This window comes from Bos mutus, chromosome 22 (assembly GCF_027580195.1).
Source record: "Bos mutus isolate GX-2022 chromosome 22, NWIPB_WYAK_1.1, whole genome shotgun sequence".
In the NCBI taxonomy this organism is placed as follows: domain Eukaryota; kingdom Metazoa; phylum Chordata; class Mammalia; order Artiodactyla; family Bovidae; genus Bos; species Bos mutus.
In genome coordinates, this window is record NC_091638.1 from 12,535,602 (window position 1) to 12,551,920 (window position 16,319).

At 42.3% G+C, this 16,319-nt stretch overlaps 1 protein-coding gene across 1 annotated transcript in view; it reads right to left on the reverse strand.

The window, feature by feature from the left end:
* The window catches only part of SCN11A (sodium voltage-gated channel alpha subunit 11), a 141,436-nt gene that overhangs the window by 77,126 nt on the left and 47,991 nt on the right, over positions 1-16,319 (reverse strand). Inside the window, exons 5-8 of the mRNA XM_070359609.1 lie at positions 12,284-12,418; positions 4,242-4,515; positions 1,336-1,454; positions 279-380 (exon numbers count right to left, since the gene is read on the reverse strand). Coding sequence (XP_070215710.1) covers positions 279-380; positions 1,336-1,454; positions 4,242-4,508 — 488 coding nt within the window. The 5' untranslated portion in view covers positions 4,509-4,515; positions 12,284-12,418. The remainder of the gene's footprint in view (positions 1-278; positions 381-1,335; positions 1,455-4,241; positions 4,516-12,283; positions 12,419-16,319) is intronic.

The window sequence follows — 16,319 nt, forward strand, 5'->3', positions numbered from 1 at the left end:
TCCAGGCAAATCAGGCCCACTTGGGTGTGTCACTGTCAATTCAACCATAGTTAGGGTATCCAGTCAGGGTGATGGATGTCCAGCTAGTAAACCCATTTCTAAGACTCTATTCTGAGAAAGTTTCAAAATGAAACTGACTCTGCCAGCGTTGGTGTTGGGGATCTAAGATTATGGGTGACTTTTTCTTCTCTCCATAGCCAAACTCTGATATAATCATGATTCTTTAAGGTCTATTTGCTTAAAAACATAGGATAAATGTGTGCAGGAAAAATACTTACTCAGCATGGTCAGTTTTCACGTCAATGCTGCTCTTCTGATGAGCCAAGGCCATGAACACGCAGTTGATGATGACAGTACAGATGATGAACATGCTGAACAATGTGAGCGGGGCTGTTAAGGCAGGTGCACTGCAGGACGGCCCATGTCACCGGTTATTGTAGTAGAGGCTGCAGGGGTCCCTGCAGGACCCTTTTTCTGCAGAAGCATCTGTCTTTTGTGAGTGTTGACTGGAACAACCCACAGCTGCCCCCTTTCTTGAAGAATTGTCCTCGAATGGCAGCCTCTCACCCTGCAAGGCTACATGCCCTTGCCACACGTCTGACCCACAGACTTGCAAAAACTCGCCGTCTGGCTTCCAGGTGGGGCAGCTCTGTGATACAACCCATGCTCTGAAGATCCCTGTGGGCTCAGGCTGATGCCTGATGTAGCCTCAGCTAAGGCCCTGTTCTTGTTTGGCTCCTCCTTTTGCTCTATGATGTTTCCCTTTTTCCTTTTCCAGACGGCACTCCTCCACTAAATCACTTAATTAAGAATCCCATCTCAGGCTCTGCTTCTAGGGAACCCAACTTAAATAGATATTCCTTCCCATTTTCCTGAGTACTTCATTATGTCTACCAACCCACGCCTGTCTTTTTCACATCTCCCCCGCCTCCCATCTGAAACTGCCAGGTTTCTTCTCATCCCCTGTAAATCTGTACTTTTAACACTAGAAAGTGTTTCCAAAAAAGCTTTAAATACTGTAGTTCTACCACAACTCATTTATCAGTTAAACTCAGTACACAGGTTGCCAACCTGGGTCTCAGCTTAGATGTTCCTTTCTTCAGGAGGCCATTCTTGATGCCTCCAAAGCCCAGCTGAGCCTCTCCTCTCCTCCGAGGCCTCAGGGTCCCAGACGGGGGCCAGCCCCAGCACAGCCCTGCCTGTCATGCAGTGGGGCCACTCAGCCAGTATTTGTTGAAAGAATGGGTTGTTTCCACTCAACAGACACATGAACCCCCCGAGCTTGTGCACGCTTCCCATGACCTGGACTTAGTAAAAGAAGCAACAAAAGGATATGAATGGACTGAGATTCTAATGGCCAAACTTCTGATTGAATTGAAAGGCCCCAAAATGAACAAGGCACGTTTGGCGCTAAAGCGGTAGATTGTTCTCTTTTTGTTCAACACCATAAATGTCTGCCAAAAAAAAAAAAAAAAAAAAAAAAAACCACACAACAGGAATTATATGCAGTGACAAAACAATATTTATCATGAGTTCATCTTAGAGAAAATCCAGTGGAACCATAGGTTGAGGTATGGCTTGTCATATTATGACAGCAGCTTCTGACTAGAGAGTTACCTTCTGAAGCCAGAGGTACTTTCTGAGCAGCTTACACTTCACTTTGGAAGCCAGTAGATCCCCCCCACCCATGTGGCTTAGGTCTCTCTCAGGGCTCCAAGACTCTGATCTGTTGAAAGTCAGTCCTCACGCCTAAAATAACTGTTGAGCTATGGACTTTTCACCCAGTGACATATTCTGGAGGCCACAGAAATGAAGTGCATGGGCCCTGCAAACAAACAAAAAAGAGATAAAGAGTAATAACTGGGTCAAATAAAACCCTTTGTATTGTACTATTTATGGAGATGAGAATTAGAAGAGAACTTGAAGAGACAGAAGTAGAACTGAACATTCACTGGAGTCTCTGCTGCCTTGTCATGGGTATAACCAGGGATGCCAAATCCAGGAAAGATTTGGTGCGCTTCTCACCCAAAGTGTCCAGTTGGGCCCTGCTGAAAAACACCTGCTTCCTCCTTGCATCTCTTCCTGGGCTCTGGGCATGAAGCTGCCTCTGGACAAAACCAATGACTCACAGGCTTCTAACATAACCTTCAAACCATCCCCTTTCCATATAACAGTCATCTGCTGTCCCCTTATCGGTTCCCAAGGCTGTTAGTTATAAAAGCCTTCATAGAACTAGGGTCATTCCTGTCTTCCATGTCACTGCTTTTTTCAGACTTGCAGAAAGTACTCCTTGACATGTAATTCAGCATGTTCTCAGACAGGGAAAACAGGTCTTGTCATCCAGGCACAGAAACAGCAGGTTAGCTGCCACCTTGGTTGAGGGACCAGAACTTCAGCCACTGCCAAGCATCAGCTTCCTTCACCGAGTTGTGGAACTTGTCTGCTGGCCATCTGGCAGCAGGGAGAATGTGGACTAGGATGCTTTCTTTTTACTCCATAACAAAATGAAATGGGCTACAGGATTCCTTGAAAGCTATGAGCCCAGGAGTCTAAGACTCATTTTAGGGATTCCGTGTACTTCCTCTGGACAGAAAGATGATTTTAGGGCAGAGAGTAAACCTCTCCTGAGGTGGGTCACCCAGATTAATATGTGGCATGCTATGGCTCTATTTCTGTGCCCTTTGACCTAGATATTTTATTAATGCCTCCTCTGACTGCTTTAAATATTTCAACTAATGGTGTATTTAACTACACTTCCCAAGGTTTTAATGATTTAAAATATAGGTATTTCCTGTCTGCTTGCTGACACATCTCCACTCTTTTCTCTTTCAAAAATGGAAGCTTTGAAAGATAAGAAGTGACCTGTGACTACAGAAAGAACCCTTGGGTTTGAGTCCCAGCTCCACCACTAACGGGCTGCTTGACCTGGTGTAAGCCACTTCCCCATCAAAGCTTTGTTTCCCCATCTGTAAGGTGAAGTGCTAATGACACCACCCATGGCTCACAGGAGTGCTGAGAGCACTGGCATGTGAGGCTGTGGGTGTAAGAGCTCCGAACAAGTATCATGTCTCCTGATTTAAAGGGAGGACCCAGATTTAGAAGAGATGGTCCTAGAACACCCACCCCAGCTGGAACAGAGTCTGTCCTCCCAGGATTCTCCATAACACACCAAGCTGCTGCCTACCTCCTGGGTTCCCTACCCAGACTTGAGGCAGAAGGAGGTCTCCTGGAGTTAACTTATCTCCAATGACTCTGCCTCTAAGAAGCCCCTGGAATCCTGGAGCATTAGGAGAGGGAGAGATAATGAAGTGTTTTTTGTTCTTTCATCTCCTTTCTCCTTTCTTGTTCTTCCCACTCATACCACACTTTCCTCCATTACACAGTCCTCATTTGGCCTGGTAATCCCAAGTCTGTTCAGTTCAAGGACATACAAACCAGGCAATCTTCCTTTGGAGAAGTCAGTTTCTCATGGGTTATAGAGGACTTTCCTCACTGCCCTGGGTTTTTGACCAGCCATCAGAAGAGCTTGAGCTCATACTTCCTCATTCAGGAACCTCTTTGAGAAACTTTTATTAGAATTTCCCTACATCTAGGTAGATAAAACAGCAAGACTATCACGTATGGAGTTTACATAGAATCTGCATGTGCCCACTTGATTACAATATTCTTAAACTTTATTTATTGAGATCCTCTTATGTGTCAAGTGTTGGTTTGGGGCTTTGACCTTCATATTAATAACCTAAAAAGCCTACTGGTTAAGAGTTTCTCAAGGTAAACTTTAGTTGCTGAAACAGACATTCATGGACAGTGGTATTAATCCTTCATATCAGCATAATGTTTTACAGTTTATAAAGTGCCTCCATCGCATGTCTATGCTGTAATGAAGGGAAAGCAGGCGTTGTTCTCATTTTACTGATTATAAAAGTGACAATTAGTGAAATTATTTACCCAAACTTATAAATTCAAGCACTTGAAATGGTCTGTATTCAACCTTTCTGACTGCTGGTCCAGTTCTTTCCTGACACCGTTTTACCCTTCTACTGCTCCTAGTCCTTATCTTCTCCAAGATATGCATTATTATAGAGATAAATTAGTACTGAAAGCCATTCTTAGGATTGGAAATCAAAGACAGGGTGATAGCAAAGGAGAAGTGGGGTCTGGCCTCTTTATAGCCCAAGGAGATCCTTGCAGTGCCAGTTATACTTTGTGGTTATAACACTCCCGTCTCCTCACAGAGGTACCTTATGATTGTGGTAGAATGGGTCCAAGTCTTCTAGGGGCTTTGCTATCAGGTCACGGGGAATGTCACCATAAAGCTTGGGCAACTTTCTGGAGACCTTTAGGTCAAGTTGAGGTCGAGGCTCGCGTTCTGCTGCTTTCCGATCTTTGGACTTATTTTTCTCCTTTTGGATGGCGATCCGCTTCTTGATTGCAGCCAAAGAGTCAGGAGTGAAGGGGCGGAAATTCCTCCCATCTGGAAAGATCACTGGGTAGCACCTGTCATCCATCTTCACCCTTGGGACAGAGACAAGCAGTAAATAGATTCTCAGAGAGATCTGGGAGGTAGAGATTATACTCTAATTTCTTCCCTGAGATTCTACTTTACATGGATAGAACCATGGAGTCTACAGAGTTGAGACTGAGATGGGGGGACCTGGGGAGCTCATTAGCTGTGTGGAAAATCAGAAAAGTTGACCATAATTGTGAATATACCAAGAATTTGGGGCAAACGTGAGACCAAAGCAGAACATCATTCCTGAAGGACCTGGGAACAGGTGAGAAGCTGAGTTCAAGATCAATGAGCAGAAGCAGCAGCTCAGTCTGTAAAACTGAGCACCAAGCAAGACAATAAGACTAAATCAGCTGAACTACTGAAATAGGACCTACTAATGGTAGACAAGTGGTCACAATGTGAACAGGAGAGGAAGGAATAGGGAATCAAATGGGCCATAACTGGGGGTTGTAAAAATCAAAACTATGAGTTCATGAGTCTTTCTTCACCTTTGGTCAGAAAAGTTCTTGAAATGTGATGGGATGGAAACAAAAGAACCATAAACACGGGCATGAACATTTATACTATCATCTATGATCCTATGCCAGCTCCCTTATTTCTGAAATCCAGACCAGGCAGAAGCAAGACTCCAAGGAAGCAAAATGGGTTTGCCAAAGCCAATAGGGTCACTCTATCATGGGATAATAGCTCTGCCAGCCCTTATCCCTGATAGCACTTTCTATAAGGACTTTCTCCACAGCTTCAGGCTTAAAACTAGACTCAGAAAAAAAAAAAAATACTGTTTCAGTTGAATGCATTTATTCTCCATATCAAGCATCCTTTTCCTTTCTAATTTACTGAATGACAATCTAGGACTAATTCTCACACCCCTCCAGGGAATTACAATGGGAGTCTGACATAGGACTGGTGTCTTCATTGAACAACCATGTGTTCAGTGCCTGTTCCAGGCACAGTGCTAGGTATTAATGGTGAAAAAAACCTCCATTGCTCCTCCAGGCACTACAGTTATGCTGCCCTGCTGTAGTGGAGAAGACAGATAAAAGACATGAAATTATAACAGAGTAAGATAAATGCTACTCTAGGAAAGGAATAGAGGAGAGTATCTAAGCAGCTTTGCCGAATCAGCGATGGGTTACCAAAGCTTTAATGTCTTAGTTGAGACCTGAAGGAGATGTAAGTCTCAGAGAAGAAAATAAGGGACATCAGAGTGTTGCAGGGAGAGGAAAGAGCATGAACAAAGACACTTGGTTGAAAAAGCACATTATCCATCAACAGGTCTTGTTTGCCCAGAATGGAGATTTTTGTGGAGCATGATGGTCAGTCAGCATCAGAGAGCGTGTGGGGGCCTATAATACTTAGTAAAGATCATGAACTTCACCCTGAGGGTAGGGGGGAGTTGCTAACATTTGAGTTATTACTATTACAGAGGAGAAACACTATCATTTTTTAATATCCCTCTTACTGGTGAGAATGGATAGATTTGGGATAAGGGGATGAAGGAGTTGAGAAGGCTAGAAGAGGAGAAGTGAGCTTAGAAACTGTTTCAACGGGTCATAACCACTGAGGATGACCTAATGGAGTAGATGGATTTGAGAGTCATTTAAGAAACAGGTGGATTTGAGTGATAGGAAGGAGCCAAGGCTCCTGGATTGGGCAAGTGGGTTAACAGTGCCACTCACTCACATAGAGAGCACTAGGGAAGGAGAAAGCTATGGGTGAACAGATTCAGTTTAAAACACATGGAGTTGAAGCTATCGACAGGACCTGCAAGCAGAGAGAATCAAGAAGCACTTCAGTACAAGAAAATCACAGCTTATACACATTAGGCTCTGAAAACAGCACATTTAAAATAATAATTAAAAAAAAAAACCTAAAAACATGGTCAAAATTTCCCTTGAAAGTCCCTTAGGGAGGTACCATATTGAAGAGGCATCTCAATTCATTTGTCAACACATTCAGTACTGCCAGTTTTCTTCCAGTGCCAGAACCAGTCACTCTTTCTTCAGTGAAGAAAGTAGCTGGATTGTGTTTAAGAGTCATAATAAAGGCAACAAAAAAATGTCTTTAAACACACTAAGGGTAATGTAATATTCACAAGGTGTGAGCTGTATTTCAACAGAAACCAAACCTGGGACCATAGATTCAGAGGATTCTGTCCTCCACTCATTCAGGGTCAAGCTCATAATAGATGTGCCCAGATGATGGAACTGGCTACACTATTTAAATTACTCTCTCTTCTCTCCCCTTCCCTCCATGCCTCTCCCCTTCTATTTCTCCCCTCTCTTCTCTCTCATAAACGTGTATAGTCAAATTTATACAAATGAAGTAAGCATATGATACTCTACTGAGTTTGGCTCTAGAGCTCATAAAAGACATTTAAGACAAGCATAAAGTTCTTTGCTGTAAATAGCATATGAATGTTAGTTGATCCTATAAAATGGTTGAGCCAGGTAAAGACCCTTGATGGCAAAAACTAGACTTTATGCTAAGTTGCAGCAAGAAATACAGTGGAGGGCTCTTGACATAATAATGAGACTATTAAAAAAGAAAATGGACACTCTGATCCTGCTGTTCTGACCCTGAGGTATCTTGGTTGGGTTCTTGAGTAAAAAAGACTTTATAAAAATAAACAACACAAATGAAACTGACAACCCCCTGAAACTGCACACATCAAAATTTGTTATAGACGATGTAATAACTAAAGAACTACATCTTAAAGGTAACACTGGGAGGAGGGGGGAAGTATGAAACCATTAGGGAAAATGTAATCAGAAGAATTTTCTGACTAACAATAATAAATAGGTATAAATTAGCATTTGCATCTATAGAGGATAATTTCTCATGAGCTTTGGATAATAACCTGGATATAATGACATGTATTCAAGAGCTGTTCAACACAAGTTTTAGATTCAAATCTTAAGCCACAATTATTTTGGCATTCTTCTTTTAAATAACAACAACTAAAATAAACTGTCTAAAGAAGGAAAAAAAAAAGGTAACACTGAAAACCACAAAAATTGACCCAGGAAAAAAGAAGAGTTTATAAAAATTATCAACTCAAATCTGATAAAATAAAACCACATGCAGTAAAATTTTCTTATTAACTGAAAAAAATTAATGGAAGAATCAAATACTCTTTAACAGAAGTAGACTCAGGAAAACTGGACTGTAGAAACAGAGGCTGCACATGCAAAATTAATTAAGGTAATGAATTAGTAAAATAAATATGGCACAAATTATAAATGATACAATTTGGAAATATTCAAACACAAAAATATTTAATTCTGAAAATTTCTGTACAGAAAATAATTTCATTGCATGGAAAATTCATTGAAGAATTAATTTGTGTGTATGTTAGTTGCTCAGTAGTGTCCAACTCTGTGGACTGCAGCCCTCCAGGCTCCTCTGTCCATGGGATTTCCCAGGCAAGAATACTGGAGTGGGTTGCCATTTCCTTCTCCAGAGGATCTTCCTGACCCAGGGATCAAACTTGGGCCTCCTGCATTGCGGGCAGATTCTTTACCATCTGAGCCACCAGGGGCGCCCACAAAGAATTAAATTAGCTAAGTGCAATTTTTTCCTAAGCCTCATTAATACTCAAGTGGGGAGGCAAATTTTTCTAACATTAAATGATTCGTTACCAAAAAAGTTGAGTATATGCTCCCAAACAGCAAAAAAAGAATCAAAAAATGGAGGCTGCATGGGCTCCAAGATATACTGTACCCAACCCAAGAGTGCAATAAAACTATTCCAGGATATCTGCACCTCAATGGTCTTTATCCAGCAAGAATCAGAAATCAGAACACCATAAGAAAAAGTCTTCAAGAATAAAGTCCAAGAGGGATGGTATGGGGAGGGGACGGGGAACACGTGTATACCTGTGGCAGATTCATGTCGATGTGTGGCAGAACGAATACAATATTGTAATTAACCTCCAATTAAAATAAATAAATTTATATTTAAAAAATAAATAAATAAGTAAATTCTCTCTAACAAAAATATATGATTAAGAAACTGGCTTATTAATAAGTAAGAAAAGAAAGATAATTAGAAATTTCATGAAAATAAAATGTTCTTCAAAAAGTCATGTTTTACACATGAGGCCAACTAAATGATCTGAGCAGCCAACAGATTATAAGAATAGGGAAAAAAGAGAGTCCATGTGACCTGACACTTAGAACATTCTCCTTCACGCAGCAGAAGGTCAGTGCTTTCAGAGTCCACCCCTTCTTTAAGGGTCCAAATATAGTACTTGGTTTTAGAGACTTATAGCTATAAAAATCACTATATCATGAAGGTTATATATTAGGTTTTTATTTTTAACAATCATCTGATACATAAAGAAAAATTAATTATAATTACAGGATAGACTTCAAAATGTTATAAATGTTATAAAATACTGTTACAAGCTGAAGTTGGAGAGAAAAGATGAAGGGAAGTTCAGAGGCACCAACTTCCTCATCCTAAACACTTAAGAGAAATACGACATTCTATGGAAGGTCAACGCATCAAGCAGTACAAGTTTATCCCTTAAAATTACACAGGTAATTAAGTGCAAAACCAAATTAGAAATACAGGGAACAAAAACTGGAAGAAATCATGAGAAAGGCAGAAGGATTACTGTAAGGAGTTAAATCCTTCATCACCGTCTGAGCCACCAAGGAAGTCATCCTTCATTACACACAGTCACAATTCAATAATTTTTACTTAAACTTGATAAATCAAGAAACAGACATATAAGAGAATTATTTAGAGTTAAGTGACCAGAAGACTGAAAAACTGAAATGGTTAAAAGTAGACTAGATATATTGGTTAAGGTGGAAACATTTTATTTTTCATGTTCTATCCTTCCCAACATTTCCTCCTTTGGAGCTATTTGAGTTATATGCATGTATGTGACTTTCATAGGATTGAAAAAAGATTGCAAAAATTCTTCAAGGGCTCAAAACATTCTCTAATTCAAAACAGAGAGTTAAAGTATCAGGTATAAAGACAGGCTCTAAATCTCCTAGAGTCAGAAAGGAAGCAAGCTTAATCTCAATTTACAGTCCTAAACCAGGAGACCATGTGAATTATGATTTGACCCAAGGCAATCCTGGTGACTGGGAGGCCCATGAGAATGCTCTGCCAGACCCCCATCAGGTGATAGGCTAAACTGGCCAGCGAGGTGGGGAGCCATTTGTCAGGGCCTCTGAGGGCCTGTCTGGGCTCAACAGGCTCATGGGCCCACTGCCACCAAATAAAAAACAAACACTCACCTAGGAAGGAGGGCTAAGGCCTCACTTCTGTGAGCAGAGACCCTAAATTCATCAGGAATCCACTCTCTGTTAAGTAGCTCCAGACCTTAATTCAAATCTATAGCTTTATAGAGTTATTTAGATCTGAATTCCAATCGTTCGTTCACTCATGTGCTGGGTCTTACCAGCCTCCAGGGTCTTACAATGGTGTGGGGAATCAAGCAAGTCAAGCACGAAGGATGAAGCCATACAATGAGTGCAGCTGCACCAGGGGCTTTGGGAGCCTGGAGGAAGGCACAGTTATGAAGGCTAGAAGTCAGAAGAGTATGGTGTGAAAGCACTGAGGATAGCAAAAGGCTTTTCTTTCTTGTTTATGATTTTACCTATAATTACAACAGCTACATAATCTTACTGTGCTGGCCATCTTAATTTGCTCTACAGGTCTCTCCCCATCCTTTCCCACCCTACTCAATGCCCATGAGCTGATCTATCTGGAGCCCCCTCACTGGGGTCCCTTGAACTCTGGCTTCTGGTTGAGCTTGGCCAATGGGAGGCACCAGTGAGAGACCCAGAGAACAGTGGAGAATGGAGGCAGGGATTTCTTTCCCAACTCTCTCCCTGATGGCAGCATGCAGCACAGTTCCTGTCAGCTTCCCTTCTGGTTCTATCCACACAGCTTCACTTCCGGTTCTATAGTACATTCCCCTTCCCCTTCAGACGTGGAATATAATGTCACCCCATTCTCAACACACCTGAGAACAGCACTCTAACTTGTTTCTGTTACTGTAACTCTGCCTGAACTTTTATAAAATGTCTCTTCAATAAAACATCCTCAAAATGCCCAGTTTGAATGTGCTATCTGTTTCCTGCCAGGGCTTGGGCTGATAGAATCATCCATTAAAGAAAATTTAGAAAACAAGGAAATGATCACTCACAAACCAAAGCTACTGACCACATGCAAGTTTTAACATTTGGGAGGGATTTCTTTTCTGTAGTCTTCTTATGAATATATTTACATAGCGCTCATTGCGATACATATGCCATTTCACTCTGTGAATTTTTCAATTAACATGACATTTCAAACATTTTCACAATGATAGATGTCATATAATGATGTCTATCTTGTTCCAGGCAAAATTATTATCTCATTTAATCCTCAGAGCAATCTAATGAGATAAATATTATCCTTGGGGGATTTCTGAAAAGAAATATTCATCTGGAATTAAGCTGAATCCCTCTCTTAAGAGGCAGAGATTTTAACCTTACATCTTCCTTTAACTAGTGTTTCTTGCTAGTTTTGTCTAGGAGCTCGACCCTCACACTTTTCCCTAACCAGTAAGAGGAAGTCACAAAAGGATTGCAGCTGTACAACCAGAACCTTTTGCCATGGATCTGGTCCACACAATTTAAAATGCCAAAGGTCCACCCTGAGGTTAATAAGAGTCTGAGCCATGGGCTAAGCACTGTCAAACACTTTAAATAGATTATCTCTCATAATTTCCCAAGAGAGCTACAGGGTAGATACTTTTATACCATCCACATTTTACAAAAGAAAACAGGACTTAGAGAAATGGAAATACTTGCCTATGATCCTGTAAGTGCTGGAGAATCTCAATTCATGCAATTCCACCTATCCGCCTACATTGTTATACCTAAGCTAAGACAGTCCAAGAAGGTGACAGAAGGAAGTCAGGAGGAAAAAGGCACACAGCTTCCAGCTGGGCTGGGTGGATGGCACCCTCACTGTGTGTGGCATTCTTCCCTGAACATCAGCCTCACTGCTACCATTCACATGTCACTCCCACAGGCATCCCACGGGCCCCACCATGACACCCTCCCACTCACCCAAGCCAGAGAGTCCAGTGGTGACTATACTCTACAGGATGCCCTTTCATCCATTTTGGGTGGTGGTCCCCATAACAAGTTCCAACTTTGGTGATGCATAAGTCATATTCATTAATGTGGGCTACAAGAATATATACATACTCTTCCTCCTTCATAGATCCCATAAGAAAATCAGAAAGAAAGCAAACATGTACAGACTTTAACACAATTTGATCTCCGTCCAAAGCCAATCCCAAGCTAGGTGCTAGCTCTTCTAAAAAAACAAAACAAAAACACCCTCATGTATATCAATTTCTGATTAAGTTAACTGGCCACAGGGAATTCAGAAAATGTTTGGAGGATTTGCACCATAGCCTCAGATGGAGACCAAGACTTGAACACATCATTTCTAGAAAAGCCCAGTTTCTGACTCAAAGTCCAGGGTTGCAAGCACCTACCAGGCCAGCCAGCTGACCATCTTCTATCCCCATGCCCTCTCAGAGCACTTGAAAGGAGGAGAATCACCTGATGGACCCTATTACCTAAGCCATGTATCCTGGTACCTGGTCTCTGCCTCTGATTTGAGCAGGAAAATGTTACAGAAGACCCGTACTTCACCCTGATGAAAAAAAATCAGCAAGTTCCATAGTGGCAGGTCCAGCCTTGAAAGGACAGAAGAACAGGGCTGCTCCCAGCCCGGAAGACTTACCTTCCTCCTGGTAAGGCAGCTCCAGGCAGCAGCTCCCGTGGCACCTCTTGAAGCTCTCCACAGAGCAAGTCTCTCACAGAGTCCAAGCTTCTGCTCCTGACAGTTGAAGCCCTTCTGGGAGGGGCGGCTCCAAAGCTGGGTGGAGAGCATAGAGGAAGGCGAATGGGAAGTGAGCCAAAGTGATTTTAAAGAATTGTGTAGGAAACCCTGTAACCGGAGAAGTGACTGAGATGATACTTACATTTATACTTTGGAAGCATCTGCCTTTAATCAGTGCTTAATCTAACTCTGCAGAAAGCATCATTAATAAAGAAACAGGTTGTTTTTTTTTCCTTTGGCCTCATCCAAGTGGGTGAGAAAATATAGAAAACTCTATCTGAAAAGCCATGCTGCTTCTGCATTCAGCTTAGCTTGAAGGTCAGCTAACTTGGGGCCGTAGGGTCTCATCCCCCAGAACCTACCAAGGTCCACAATGTGAAACTGTTCACAGGGCACCCATTCAGCTCCTCCAACTTTCTCTTCTCTTGCGCCATCAACACCGGGGTTCAGAACTATGAAAATACATGCTTGCTTATGTATTTATCATAAGGGACACCAATAAGACCCCTTGGCCACCAAAGCAACTCCACAATGGACCTGTCACCAAACTCAAACTCTCCTATGTAGGTTTCTGTTTTGTTAATTCTTAGGGGAAAATGAAATCCTGCTGGGCAGTGTCATACCATAAGCTATTTTCAGCCGTTGTTACCTATCAGAGGCCAGCTGATGGTGAACTGAGGTTAAGGACACAATATGAGTGTTTACAAGGAAGCAGGAGGTAGGAAGCAATTGTTTAAAGGAGTGTTGGATTGGAATCATAGGCAGATTTTTCATCCTGCGAGAAGAGGCACTGAATTCTGGTCAGAAGAACTAGGCTCTACTATTCAAAGCTGTGTGATATTGGACAGATCACTCAATTGCTCTGAGTCCTTATTTTCTCCCTATAAAATGGGATAATCTTCCAAATCTTCTTAGCCTCAGGAAGCAAATGTGATTGTATCTGTGAAAACACTCTGCAAACACTAGATATAATATCTTAATTTAAGAGAGAACAGTCCTGGTTGTTTTTCTCCCCCTACTGCCTCAACACCTAGACCCCATGGAGAGGATGAAATTGCACATGTGGGATGAGATTAGCACCAGGCCCGGCACAGTGTATATGACCGTTTTAAACCCTTGTCTGATTTTAGGGTGACTCTCAGAGTAAGAGAAGATCAAAGAATAAGAAGCGCTCAGAGTTAATGAGCATTTTTTACATGGACAGAAATGTGTGCATTTGAAGAGGTAAAGGAGGCCTGTAAATCCATTATCTTAAGAGGCCCTGGCCTTTTTAATATAAACTCTTTGCAAATATTATTTTCCTAAGCTATTAAGTCAGATTCAGACTTCCCACTCTGAAGTTTCAAAGAATCTTTCTAGCTCCATCTCCAAGGAAGTGAAAATTATTCCAGGGGTAAGGACTTAATTGACTAAGAGTACTGCACAAACACAGGCCGCCCAAGCAGCATGCGGCTTGCATTCAGGACTTCCCCCAGACTCACCTTCCCTATGGGGAACTTAGGGAAGACATACATGCATTTGAAAAATTGAGCAGAGGGACTTCCCTGTTGGTCCAGTGGTTGAGACCCCACACTTCCTTGTAACATGAGATGCCAATGCAAGAGCACTCACATTTGCATACCTCGAACCATATAGCATCGTCACCTTCCTCAAGTGCTAGTAGGCAGCAAGACCTTGCCAGTTTCAGTCCGACCATCTGATAAGGTGATCCACTTCAGCATCAGTGGTCAAGTACGGTGCATCTGCTTTAGCAGCAACCATGCCTCCCATCTGCTGATTTCGCAAAGATGACATTGAACCTCCACTATTTCAGAGTACTTGGAAATACTATAATGAGATGTGGGCCCTTGAGCAGTCTGCAGTCTCTTTATGAGAAAGAGACTTCATGTGTTCAAAGAACTACAAAACAAGAATGGGAACATCAAAGGTCAGCAAGCAAGATGCAAACAAAGGCCTTCAAAGCATAGAACAGAGAGTAACTCATTCTGGGAAGGCTTCCAAGAAGAGGTGGGATTTGAACAGAAGCTCAGAAAATGAGTAAGAACTCAATATTTAGCGAAAGTAAGGATGGGCTTTTCGGGAAAAGCATAAGCCAGGTCACACCAGCCTGGAAAGATAAGACTGTGTAGAGAATCTCAAGTGGTTCCATGGGGATAGCTGAGGGGGAGGCTGAGATGAAGGGATGCTTTGCATGGCCTTGCACACCACTTCGATATTGCCAAGCTTGAACAGGAACTTGTTTTAGCCAAAGGCACAGCTCTGGCACTGTCTTATGCTTCTGATTATTTTATGTATAACCACCAAATCCTTTGTTTCCCTAACATGCACCACTGCTATCTCACTGACAATAAGATATCCATGTAAATGAGTGATGCTGAGAGTGTGATGTCCAGCACAGCAGAAGGTAAGAGCAGTCAAAGGGAACAGAATATTTTGTGGGGAAACTTAAAATGAGCAAACCAAGGAGAACTGGTTGTGACTAATTCTGGGAACACACATCTTAGGAAGTCCAGAATCCATTTCCAAGGATGTACTTACCTTTAAGGTCCTAAGGGAGATTCCCAGATATATCCCTACAGAAAACACGCTTGTTGAAGACATAGTTTCATGATCTTATTCACTGTTATGGCCATATTCTTAAAACTGTATATATTTACTAGGTGCTTAATAATTATTTGCAAATGAATAAGAGAACTACTAACCTCACAGTCCTTTCTGAAACCCAATACAGGCTCCTCAGTCCTATCAATCTGGCTCTGATGTGTCTGGCTCTGTACGATCTTGCTCTTCCTTTCTAGCCTTCATTCTCAGAGGTAAAGCCCTTCTAACCTCTCACTGGACTGTTGTAATGGCCTTCCCAATGAACAGTCTGCCCCTGCCCCTTCCTGGGAGACTGCCCCATGTACTGACTACTCCTGCTCCAGCCACATCCCTCTTCTTTGCCCCCTGCCTCACCCAGAGTATTGCTAAAGCTGCCCTCCTCTTGCCTTTCTTCCTGCCCCTTTCCCCAGTCCCTCCATTTCTCAATTCCTGCTGCTTCCATGAAGTTTTCATGACCGTGCCATCTCTCTGTGAGCCTCCTCTACATGATTAGTCATCAATATTCCAATAGCACAGTACATCACCTTTGTGATTGGCTCCACACCATTTCAAGATTATTTTAGATACTACCTTTGTGTTTTAGTTTGTTTTAGTTCCTCCAAAAGCATTAGACAAGTCCTTCAGTGAAAGAGTTTGTTTGGGAGGTGGATCACAGGAAACATGCATGAAGGAAAGAGAAATGGAAGGCTAAGAAGGAGGAAAAGCCAATAAAGGGTGTACACTTCAGCTGATATGGCAGATTGGAGGCTCAGCCTCTCTCAGGAGTTTCTGAGGAAATGCAGAATTTATTTGAGAATTATGAAGCTGGGCATTTGTCCTCTGGCTTATATCCCTTAGAGGCTGAGGGTTGCCCACAGGGACATTATGATAATCAGCCTCCAAAATGGCTTCAGTGACCCTTACCTCTGATATTCACATTCTTACGTGGTCCTATCCCAAATTGAACAGGTATAACCAACACGATATTGCAGAAGTGACAGTGTGTAATTTCTGAGTCTCAATCACATAAGGTAATGCAGCTTCTCCCTGGTCTCTTGGACTGCTCCTCTGCAGGGAGCCAACAGCCACCGTGCTGTGAAGACACTCAATCAGCCCTGTGGAGACTCCACATGGGAAGGAACTGAGGTGTCTTGCCAATAACCGGCACGAACTTATCAGCCATGAGAGTAAGCCATCTTGGAAGTAGATCCTCCAGTCTCTGTTGAGGTTAATTTCTCTCTGACCTCCAGTCTCTGGGTTATGCTTGCTCATGGGCCGAGAGAGCTCCTGTGGCAAACCACTGAGACAGAAAAGCCAAAAGAAGCAAGAGAGACCACTGAGGTGGGATGCTGTTAGA